The sequence below is a fragment of the Contarinia nasturtii genome, unplaced genomic scaffold (genome assembly GCF_009176525.2).
Source record: "Contarinia nasturtii isolate CC-2019 unplaced genomic scaffold, AAFC_CNas_1.1 Cnas_scaffold_2864, whole genome shotgun sequence".
Taxonomy (NCBI): Eukaryota; Metazoa; Arthropoda; class Insecta; order Diptera; family Cecidomyiidae; genus Contarinia; species Contarinia nasturtii.
Window position 1 is genome coordinate 188,484 of NW_022200181.1, and position 12,522 is coordinate 201,005.

The window sequence follows — 12,522 nt, forward strand, 5'->3', positions numbered from 1 at the left end:
GAGCTATTTAAAATAGCATATTTTTTTCAAAGTTAAAAAGAAAAATTGATTACACAAAGATTAAAAAAAAATGTAAAGGGAAAAAAATCTGCGAGTATAAATTGCATATTGAGCGTTTTGAGGTTGTTTTGTGGTGGCAATGGTTGTGTTCATCATTATTTCGTTGCATCATAGCGATGTACCTGTGTAATTTTTGCCAAATAATTGCATTCCCATGACGGCAAAGATGAATATAATGATGCACAACACAAATGTTAGATTTCCTAAGGCGCCAACCGTTCGGCCCATAATCGATATCAATAAATTCAGCGTTGGCCACGATTTTGCTAATTTAAACACTCGCAACTACACCAGAAATTGAAGAAAATGAGACAGATATTTGGGTCGGAACAGATCCGTTTTTTTTTGTATGTATTTCGTTTTATTGAAAAGATCCGACATCTTTTCCACACACACACATTATGAAACTCTTCAACTGACAAAAACTGTATGTAACCTTGTTGAATTCATTGAGCTTTTTTAAAATATATACTCACCAAACGGAATGATCGTAATACAGACAATCCTTGTACACCTTCCAGTCCGAGCTCAACCAATGATAGTGCAACAATTATAAAATCGAATATATTCCAACCGACTTGGAAATAGTATTTGGGACTCATTGCGCAGAGTTTCATCGTTGCTTCGATGGCAAATGTTGCCGTAAAAAACTGCAAGGAAATGAAAAACAATTGATCGAATTTCGAATCGAATGAGCCAACCAAATTTATATTGATATACTTACATAATTGCCAGTTTTCAAGATTCTCTCTATATTACGATTCATGTCGTGATGATCAAGTGCCATGAACAATGTGTTTATTACGATACACAATGTGATAAATAATTCTACGAACGGATCAAATACGATGAATGAAATCCAACTTTGAAGTTTTAACCATGGCGCACAACAATCCCATACGCAAAACATGTCAATCATTCTCATTGAAAATGCTGTTAATTTCTCTTTGAACGTTGGACCATCGTCGTCATCATCATCGTCTTCTGTTGGAAAATAGTAGACAGAAACTGAACAAAACAGGGTGATCCAAATTAGTAGTGACTTTGACCCAACTGTTTTTTCTTCTTTTTTTTGGTAGATATGTTTCAAAAATTGTTCCACTGGGGAAAAAGAGGTTTTTTCTTAATTTTGCTTTGCCGGCTTGTTGCTTGCTGTCACTAATACATGATATGATTGGTGCGTGTTTTGTTTTTGAATTTTTTCGATGAAATGAAACATTGGCGCATATACATTTTTTGTCATCAGAGATTTTTTTTGATTTTGTATAACGCACAAATGATAATTGTGATTTTAATGTAACATATGTGCTAAAATGCAACGATTTTTCAAATTGAATTAAGTGTTTCATGTGTGGCCAACAAAAAAACATCTCACATATTCGGCCTTACATTTTGAAAGTCAGTCTCTTGGCTCGAAATGGTAGTTACTTTATGTGAAACCCAATTAAAACTCAAACTATTCGCTTAACTCAATAACACAATAATTCTTTGTATGAAATTTTACACAGTACAACACGTCTTCTTAATCAAGATAGTTAACCATCTGGCCATTATTTTTGTTTTGCTAACGCTATAACAATTACAACAAAGTTAGATAACTTTGTTTGCACGGGAGACATTGTTGAAGCATATGTCCATATTTGATTTATGGGAATATTGGAAACAACATCATTGTTTACTTTTGGACTAACTTTGATGTTTGAATACACGAGGTAAAAGTTTTTTCCATTTTTTGGGAACAAACAAATATTTTTGTTGGTTTAGGTATTTTGAAATAGAAAAATTCCAAATTCAATTTTTTTTCTTCTTAGTGTCTATATTGCAAGAGACAATGTTTGTAACGTTCCATTAAAATTGATCATTTGTGGAAGCGGTTCACGCCTTTTACCACATTAAATGGATGGATAGATGATTGAAATTGACATCGATGGTTAATTATACCATTTGGCAATTATTGTTACGATGTCAGTTACGATGCCTACTGTGATTTGCAGATCGATTATTATGCAAACAACAAACTAAAGCGTATTCGGCGTCGGCAAGTCCATAAATTTGTACATAAATAAAAAAAATAGTTTGAGTAAATATAAAATTAGCTTAAAATACAAATCGAATTCATTTAAGGAGAAATTTAAATTGACCATGATATAACAATGCCAATAAATTCATGCATTATATTCATGCGTTCATTATAAAAAATGGTAAAAATATGTAAACAGAAATTGAAAATGCCTTTTAGTTCCGTGCAAAGCTTAACAATAGATAAAGTAAAATGTGAAAGAATGAAGCATGCAAAGAAAAAAAAACACACAAAACGCCATTTAAGATTCACTAGCATACCATACTCTGACAGATACTTGATTATTTTTGGGGCAACTTCCTACATAATAGATTCACAAAAAAATGCTTTGATGTTTGATAAGTTTTGATCCGAATTTAATATTTCGTCAAGAATAAACATCTTCAATGTTTTGAAGGTAAAAGAAATTTCGACAAAATTGTATACAGTCTCAGAGTATGATGTGTTTCGTGTATATATATATATATTTCTTGATCAAACAAACCCAAAATGTGTGTAATATCAAAAAAATGGAGTATGTTACAATTGGCTTAATAAGATACTGAATCGAAAATATAAAGAGAGAAAAAAAAACACACAAGAGGTGGGAAATATGAATATAAAGAAAACTTGAATGAAAAGAACACACAAAAGAAAATTCTTCTTTGATTCTTCCTTTTTGAAATGTTCAGAGCGAGAAGTGTGCACTTCGAATGATAACTGTGAAATTGTGTGTTTTGTGTGTTGTGTCTGTGTGAAAGAGAGCGAGAGCGAGAAAGTGTATGTGTGAGTGTAGAAGGTAAGGGATTAAATACCTCTCTTTCCCCTCCGAACGCAAACGCGTATTTACGATTATATGCATTTCCGGGATTTTACTTACAAAACAACGCAACAATATTCGTGCGAATTTTCATTTAATTCTTTTCTTTTTGCTTTGTTTTATGTACAAAATAGAAAATAGACGAAAGAAATACAGAGAAACAATGAACAAATCGAAAATTCTCTACAAAAGAGAGAGAGAGAGTGAGTGAGTGAGAAAAAAAATTGACACGGAAAAAAGAAAGAAAGAAACAGATGAGTCACACAAGGATAATAATTTGGTTTTTTTAATTCTAGTACAAATACTCAAAGGGTGACAGAGAGATATGTGAGAAGGGAGAGAAAGAGAGAAAAAGTGTGTATATGTGTGTAACAACTAAAATAGGTCAAGAATTTTTCTCGACGCTTCGTTCTGCAATGGGAATCAAGAGGGACATTTTTTTCGTCTGTCTAGCTCTCTGTTTTCTCAACATACGTATATGAAAGCAGATATCATTTGAACAAATGGTCGAATGTCGGCACGCTTGTTTATGACTTTTTAATGATATTGGATGTATATCGCATTTGATTTGCAACTTTTCGACCAATAATTCTCAGTCTCCAAGGCAATTTACAAATCAATTTTACTTCGCTTATACAGCTCTGATTTAATTTTTTGAAGTCTTCGTTCATGAAATTGTACTTTTTTGTTCGATACCTTGTACAACAAAAACATTCGGTTATTAAATTAATAATAAAAGAAAATATTAATATATTTTTAATTTAAAAAAAAAATGTAAAAACTGAAAACATTCCAGAAAAGTTGAGAAAAATATTTCACAAAAATTACTTCAAAAACAAAAATTCATTCCAAATTTAGTTTTTTTTTTAACATACAAATTTTTTTGGGGAGGAAAGTTAAAAACCAAAAAAGAAAAAAAACATTAAAAGTAGCTCATCACTGAATTCAATTCACTATGACCATAGAGCTATTTTTGTCCATTTTATATTCTAAACTATTTTACAAAAAGATACGGACATCACAAAGTAGAAAGCATTTTCTAGATAAAAAGATATATAGAGAGAGAAAGGAAAATAAAAACTCAAAAAAAAAAAATTTGTTTGAGAAGTCGTTTCAAGATCGTCGCTCTTCAAACAATATTTCCGCTATATATGTATATATTTATAAAGAACACAAGAAAGATAATCTAAAAAGGAATGAAAATAACAGATTATTGAATATATATGTATATAAATAAGACTACGACATTTAGAAGAGATCTAAAGAAGAAAGTCACAATTTAGCTTTAAAAAAAGAGGGAGGTGGCGACAACATTCTGTACATTCTATACATTGTTTGGAGTTTAACGTTGATTCATGGGGTTGCTGTAGAAGCTGACAGGTAAGTACTTACCACCTTGATCACCTTCACGACTTTGTCTACCGGCAGCTTGTTCAATGATGTCATTCAAAACCATCACATCTATAAAAAAAAAAAATGCCTATAAATACGTCACCGTAAAATGCGTCAATTTTATTGAACCAAAAATTACCTTTCATATCTACAACAGTTTGCCCATGGACGGGTTCAATAAACGGATTGTCGTTACTATGTTTTATTTTACCAGCCTCATCAGTATAATCTGATCCATGATCCTGCAAGCGTATTGATAGAATTGTTATAACTCAATATCCATTTTTAAAATTGAATTGATGAAATTGGCGGTATCTTACGTAGTCTCGATGACCTTTGTGATTGATATCGGTGTATGGACCGGCAAATGGTTGTTGCGTAACTACTGATTGATTTCGTGATCTATGTCTAAGTTTTTGTTCTTTAGTTCCTAGTAAATCACCGTGCGATGTGTATGATATGCGAGACTGATGTGATGTATATGATGAATGTCTTGATCCTAAAATACCTGACATTTTTTAATAGAACGACCACAGTCAACAAATATATTTCACTCGTACACTTCACGACAAAAGAAAATGGCAGTGACAAAGAGAAAGTCCACTGATTTTTTTTTTAAATCACTTACCCATATTTGTGTAGTAAACTGGAACAATGATGGCCCCATTTTCTTCGGACATTGGAGTAACCGCATTTGAATCATCAGCATATGGTAAATGTTCCTGTGCATCCAAATACGTCGATAGTACCAATGGTTTACGATCACTACCTGGTATACCAAAACGACCGCGACCATTTCGAATCGTGAACTATTTTGGATTTCACATAAAATGAAAGATTTACAGTTTTCAGTTCCCGGTCGCAAAATGTTCTAAAGCTCATGTAAATGGCAACGAGTCAAAGAGATACAACAGTAAATGTTTGTTCTTTGGAAATAAAAAAATTTGTAATTCTATTTAGTTTCATCTCTTTGCTATGTTCATGTTACATGAACTTTATAAACATCGTAAGTGGGTGTGTTGCAAATTAATGTTAAAATGTTTTTGTTTATTTTTCGAATGTATGTTTACGTTTTGATTTGAATTTCAAATAAATAAAAGTTTCTTTTTGTTTCTTGAGACTTATATGTATAAATATATTTTTTTTTTGCAAAGAATTCAAATAATGTGTGTCTCGATAAAATCTATATCGATGCTCTAAGTTAAGTTTTAGACAGCCTTATAACATACATCGCATTCCTTAGTGTGCTCATTAATTGTAAATCGTTTTAGCTGTACTATATAGTCAGAAGAGCATTCGTGCAACACTAACATTGAGTACATAAAACCGATTAGTAGCAGTTACACAACAAAGTCTTCAACAGAAATTGATACTTAGTTTGATATTCTATTTGATTTCGACGTAAAACAGAGACTTAATTTTCTGAATGGAACGATTTAAATGTATAATTTATGGAAAGCATATTTGATTCAATTCATGTTCTGGTTCTTAATTGAATGATCGATGCAAATAGATATGGAAATTGTGTGTTGTTCAACGAAGATGCTTTGATTGTGTCCATTGAAAATTTAGAATGAATAATTTAGTAAGTATTTTCATTGTGTTTAGTACCTGGTGCGAACCGCGTGAACCTCTTCGAATATTGAACGGTGAACCGGGTAAAGACAGCGATGTCTAAAGGACAATTAGAAAATACTCAGTTTTAATTTCGTGTTGATGTTTGCATCACTCTGATAAAATTAATTTTATATACATGATTCCTTAGATAGAAAACGAACTCGAATGCTTCGACCTACTCGGATCCGGGTTCGAGTTAATTTTTCATGACCAACTATGAAATTATATGTATTTTTTTTTCCATAAATATTCGCATGAAATATATATTCATGGAGAATATATGGCATTCATGTTAAAAAAAATTATGGCAAAGAACCTACCTTTCGATTTTTTGAACTGATTTAAACGAGCCCAAAACAATTGAAAAAAAAAGAAAACTAAATTGAAAGCTATAGAATTTCAAAATAGAAAAAAAAATCAAACGAAAAAGGCACACGAAAAGAAAAAGTGGGAATACTTCTAAAGCTTTTTTTTTTGTTATTATTATTTATTTACACAAGAAGCAGTAAAATTGAAATGTTCAAGCTATAAATTTTGATGGGTTTCGTATCAATGAATACAAGTTCAAAAATGAATGAATGACAAGATGAATTAAGATGATAGGAATTTAAATGATTTTGACCAAAGACCTTGTTTAGTAAATGGAAAATATAACGAAACATTCACAAAAAAAACTATAACATCGTTGATGTCGAATTAAAAAAAAAAACAGTTCATTTCAATGGTAATGATATGAAAATTCTTAGCCACAAATTTCCAATCAATAAATGATACTCCTTCTGCTAAGAACAGACTTTGTGCCATCGTATGGGAGGAAAATATCGAAACGAATGTAATCAAAAGCCTTATACAAATCAATGATTAATTTGAATGAAGTTTAATATCTAAAACTAACGAAGCTTAACTTGAACCAAACGGTCGCCGTTCTTTGCATATTCATTTCATAATTGGTCATAAATGTTTCCAAAGCGCTCGAGCCGTTTTATGTATGTACGCGCGTCGCAAATGAATGAGAAAAAACGTAATGCATTTTGATGGATGGATTTCGAAAATGGACTATACATTCAGTTAAATATATATACTATATGTGTCTTATGTATCAATTAATGACGGGTTGAAGGCGATTTTACTTCACAGATGAATTCACACACAAACAAAAACTATACTAAAACACACAGAATGTCTATATATGGAATTCAATGGCTTTTTTTTGACGCATCGATTTCTTACTTGGAGGATCGAACAGCAACAATAACAACAACAATAGAAAATTGAAAATAATATATCACCAAATCAATTAAAATCCAAACAAACTCAAACACAAAACAATATTTCAATCGATATATAGATAGAATAAGCAGCAAAGCAAAAGTTAAATATTAAACCAATAAACTTTTGAAAATTGACTTTTAATCGGACATTCAAAATATTTATCATAGATAACTGAACTTTTGCTATGCATACATGCGGAAATGGAGAAGTACAGATGTGAAATGAACTATTTATTTAAATGATTATCATATTATGATATATTCCTATGAATAATTTATTATTAAGTGTGAATCATGCATCGCTATTAAACTTTTATAGTCACACTTTTCAACTGAAAATTCATAAAATGGAAATTAAGTTTTTCAAACCAAGCGGTGTGGGACATGCACTATCGTACATAAATTAAGATTGATAGAACAGTCTATGTAATTTTGTATGTATAGCTGTGGAGATTCTTCTTTTGTATTCGGCGTAAATTAAAGTTTCAACTAGAAACTAGGAACAATTTAATGGAAAATGCATGTTTTAATCTTCTTCTTTTCTATGAAAAAAGTTGAACATTTCTTCCGAAACAAGTTCAATTTTCGGTACAACAAGAGCGGTTAGTTGAATTCAATGCTATCAAGTTTGAACTCATTTGGATGAATTCCCAGCGTAAATGAACTTTTAAAAATCACAAGTGAATTTGAATCAAGCGGAATTACAAAAATGCGGTGGTTGAAATGTTGTGGTGAAACTTTTGTGATGATTTCGCTTCGGGTTATAAGTTAAATGATATGAACATAATCGCTTCAAAGACAAAATATATTTCAATTATGCTAATTAATCGTTGACTGAAGCAGAAAGTGTTTAATGAATTATGAGGACCATGGACCATAGTCTTGTTATTTACCATTATACACAACTGATCTAAATAACCATTTTCAGTGATCTAACCATCACTTCTGCGGTAAATAACTTTGTCTAGATATTTGAGACACGCCACTTTGACGAGAATTTTATGCACAATACAACGATATCGCAATTAATTATTAAAATTCCTACGGGTGTCCAAATACTAATTATATTTATTACCTCTCAGTGGAAACTAGAAACCATTCAATATACAACTATCGTTTTTTTAATTTGCTACATATTTTTTTCGTAATGAAATCGAAGCAATCGAATTGAAATATTTTTTTTCTCCCTAATATAATCCGTTTAAATCCGTGGCACAATAAAAAAAGTGATTTCAGTGCATAGAGGCCAGAGTTCTGTATGCTAATAATATTCTATATCGAGAGCATCGCAATGACGGAGTCCAAATTATAGAGCCTATTGTATCGTAATATACAAAAAAAAAAATTCAAAACTACCAATTGATCTCGTATTTTTCGACGATGAAAATGCTTTCTGCATCCAACTGTGTAATTCATTAAACCATTGAATTGCAAATGAAACGGATTGGCAACGAAAAAAGCACAACGAACGCTTTAATTTATTTGCAGCGTTTTGTGCTATGATTTATGTTGACTGGCAATTGAATCAATGACTTTTAATATGAATTTTTGTTCACTCTTCTGGTTTTAATTAGGCCACCACAATGCATATTCAATATGATGAAATTTAAAAAGAGAATGACTACTTCGATTCGAAAATCAATCGTATTTCTCTCTGGTTTGCCATTGAGTAATGCAAATAAATTGAATGTGAACCGTGTAACCATATTTCAAGTGGTTGCGTTTTGATGACTGAAGCGATTTTTTGTGTGTGTTCATATCATTTTACCGATGGAGAAATCATTGATAGCAGATGTATAGAACGAAAGGAAATTTGCATGATATTAAAAAAAGTCAGCTTGAATAGATAAATGGAATTTCCGATGGAGAAGCAGCGGAAATGAATCGATGTAAATATTTGTGTGGTCGAATTGATGCCTTTTTTATGTGCGGAAGAAATAGAGGAATTTATTCTCAATATAATAAAATAGTAGTGGTACAACGAAAATTGCGTGACAAGCAGGAAATAGAAACGGGAAAATGTCAGTCCAATCAATTCAAATCGATTCGAATACGAATCGATTGGTCTCGCGATATTGTCAAACACCCCACAAAAGGCTCCGAGTTGTATGATTTTTATTTAATACTGAAAGATGAAAATGGTCGCACGTGTAAATTGTTGTGCGTGAACTGACGATTGGACGACATTTTTCATTCTCAATGGTAACATGTTATGTTGAATGTGGACAGCACCTTGAATGAAGTGTGCGCTTATATCACAGTGCGTGTTTGTAATGTGTATATATTTACATGTGTAAATGTATGTGTATATGTGTGTTTTTGAATCGAGGAAATGGTGCATGCAGTAGCATTCATATAGCCATACTTACCGTGCTGACTTTGCGAACCTTGGACGCCATTGTGCCGGCTGATGGTGCAGTTGGTCTTTGCATTTCGCTCACCGACTCCAATCCTTCGCTACGGATTGACATTTTCTCCTTGTTGTTGTCATCGTTTCCTTTCTCTTGGCCAACGAACAATTCGTAACTATGACATGAAAAATCCGATGGACTCTTTGCCATTTCCGGGTGAGCTGCAGCTTCGGCCGCCGCAACTGCAGCGGCTGCTGCATTCGCTGCTGCCGCTGCATGCGCTTCAATTTTCGCCTGTTTTGCTACTGCTGCCTGTTCAGCTTCCTACACATTTTTATATATAAAAACAAAAAAATGGCTTAATAAATATTGTATATGATAATAGCAAATGAAATGTACATTTTTGATTTAAACTTCCGATTTCTAAAAATTCTCATCGAAAAATGTCCATTGTGACGCACGCGATTCAAATTATGCTATCTTCAATCGTCAATACTAAAAATACATTTCGAACTTTCGATGACATTTGCACTTAATTTACGTGTACAATCTACATCCTTTTGAAGCGGTCGTATCGTTGATTTTATCGATTTCATATAAAATTTTAATGTATTCTCAAGCACTAAGGAATGTTCTCGAAGTGAACGTAGTCGTTAAATGTATTCATTAATTATTATTGAAGTCTTGGATAAATGATTCTTAACTCATTCAACCGTTTTGATGAAAAAAAAAAAATTCGTTTTATCGATTGATGAATAGTTTTAAGTTTTTTTAGAATTCGGTTCTAAACCGAAAGGATCGAACTTTGTTTTTTGGCATTTTTATTTGAAATGCAAAAGTTATGAAACTTATGTCTTGTGACTTTAAAAATACATGAGTTATTAAAATATATAAGCGTTTTCTACATTTAATTAATTGATTAGTGTTAAAAATAATTTAATTGAAACTTACTCTAAGCGCTTCCTCTTCGGCTGCCTCTTCTTCTTCGGCTTTCTTTTGGAGTTCATCGTATGACATGGCGACAATAGCCAAGATCAAATTAACGAGATAGAACGAACCAAGAAATATGATAACGATGAAGAAAAGCATGTGCCACGGTCCGGCAGATCTTAACACTAATTGGTACAAATTCTCCCAGTAATCTTGTGTCATCAGACGAAAAGCGGATAAAAACGCCCAACCGAATGTATCAAAACTGGTGTAGCCATAGTTTGGATTCTTTCCGAAGCCTTGCAAACAGAAATATCCTTCAGGGCATGTTCCGGCACCCGATGAATTACCACATAGTGGATATTCCAGTGCACCTTCCTCTTTAAACCAGTTTGCTGTTTAGATGGCAAAATAAAAACGAGAAAAAAACACAATCAAAAGTCACTTTTCTGTACAAACATTAATAGCAATTTCAGAAGACTCTAATTCTAAGAAAAATTCTTTCCTAATTCGACTATAAATGTTTTATGTAAAATTCCGCTAAGCGGATATTCTAAATGATTCTATCGAAAAAAGTCTACTTAACTTTTCTGAAAAGGAAAATACACACAAATATTTCGTTTCTTTTTTTATCTTGACATCGTAATATATAGTATTAAATCATCAAAATATGTTGTGTTCTTACAGAACAATATGTACTTACTGTCGTTTTTCATAAAATTATCCCAATTTTCATCGGTTAAATTGCCCCATGAGCCATCCAATGGAAATTGGCGAATGCATTTTTGCGTTAGCACGCCCATGTAAATTTGCAGGCCCATCAAAGCGAATACCGATAACGAAAACATCGTTAAAATTATCACATCGCGCAGATTTTTTACCGATTCAATGACAGCACCAACGATGGTCTTCAAACCCGGTACAATGGCAACAGTTTTCAAGGCACGCAGTACACGAAATGTACGCAACGCCGCTAAATTACCCAAATCGATTCCCATTGTCACATAGCTGTCGTCGATTGATTTATATGACGATAATCACAGACGAGTTGAAATAGTGTGCACCCCAAAAAAATTTGAAAAGTAAATTCAAAATCATACAAATGTTTGTTTTTTTTCGTCAAATAAATGTGATTGATGTGTGAATGAAAAGAAAATGAACCAAAAAATTAAAAAAACGTAAATGAAAATCAGAATGTAAACGATAACAACCTTTCCGTTTGACTCACTCCTATGTTCCCTATAAACCGTATTGACCTCGTCTAACATTGCGCCTCTTCACGAAATACTACTATGGCTTGTGTGTGACTTGTAATTTATGTCAAGAAGCGATTTTCTAGTCAAGACAGATGCCATTAGAGTTAAATATGAATAAAACACGTTTCAAATGATAACTTTTGAATAGCATTGAAATGCGTCGTTGACCAACGTTTTAACCACTGGATGCAAGTGTTAAAAATGTGCTTCATGGAGTGAAAAGTTAGTTTTTGAATAAAAAACAAAATGGAAAAGAAAAAAACAACCACCAACACCACCAACAAGAAGAGATTCGTCTGAATTGTCGATGTCAGCCATTCACTTGTTTTGTATGCATTTCTTTTCAAAATTTTATATTTCAATGAGTTCTGACATTTCCTCCGTTGCATTGTCAGCGCTTTTATTCGCGTCGCAATGAAAACCATACTATTTACAAGACTTTTACTTCCCATTATTTGTTTCATCAAACATTTTGTATATTTCCTTGGTTCGCAAAACGGCAGCGAATCGGAAAGATAGATACACATACAAAATCCACAGCATTAGAGAAATGAAAGAAGTGAGACTCTTATGTGAAAAAAAAAAAATCTGTTGAATCTTTTTGTATTGGATCTCTATGTTTTGTATTCGGAGCGCCCATTGAATTGTCGAGCGCAAAAATAGTGCATTGAATTGATTGTTCGGCATACACGAAAAGAGGAAATGTGTGTCAAAAGAGAATTACAACAATAACAACAGCAACAACAACAAAAAAAAGAAAACAAAA

At 32.3% G+C, this 12,522-nt stretch overlaps 1 protein-coding gene across 43 annotated transcripts in view; it reads right to left on the minus strand.

Moving 5' to 3' along the window:
• Nucleotides 1-12,522, minus strand: part of LOC116349475 (sodium channel protein para) — a 74,423-nt gene that overhangs the window by 17,514 nt on the left and 44,387 nt on the right. For 10 of the 43 annotated variants that reach the window (XM_031780927.1, XM_031780922.1, XM_031780939.1 and 7 more), the window contains 11 exons: nucleotides 11,204-11,508; nucleotides 10,522-10,895; nucleotides 9,589-9,894; nucleotides 5,943-6,005; nucleotides 4,960-5,140; nucleotides 4,652-4,830; nucleotides 4,471-4,573; nucleotides 4,332-4,400; nucleotides 785-1,068; nucleotides 537-710; nucleotides 183-345 (listed from right to left, as the gene is read on the minus strand). In XM_031780927.1, coding sequence (XP_031636787.1) covers nucleotides 183-345; nucleotides 537-710; nucleotides 785-1,068; nucleotides 4,332-4,400; nucleotides 4,471-4,573; nucleotides 4,652-4,830; nucleotides 4,960-5,140; nucleotides 5,943-6,005; nucleotides 9,589-9,894; nucleotides 10,522-10,895; nucleotides 11,204-11,508 — 2,201 coding nt within the window. Of the gene's footprint in view, nucleotides 1-182; nucleotides 346-536; nucleotides 711-784; nucleotides 1,069-4,331; nucleotides 4,401-4,470; nucleotides 4,574-4,651; nucleotides 4,840-4,959; nucleotides 5,141-5,942; nucleotides 6,006-9,588; nucleotides 9,895-10,521; nucleotides 10,896-11,203; nucleotides 11,509-12,522 lie in introns of all 43 variants that reach the window. The other 33 variants (XM_031780926.1, XM_031780921.1, XM_031780920.1 and 30 more) reach the window with 7 other exon arrangements.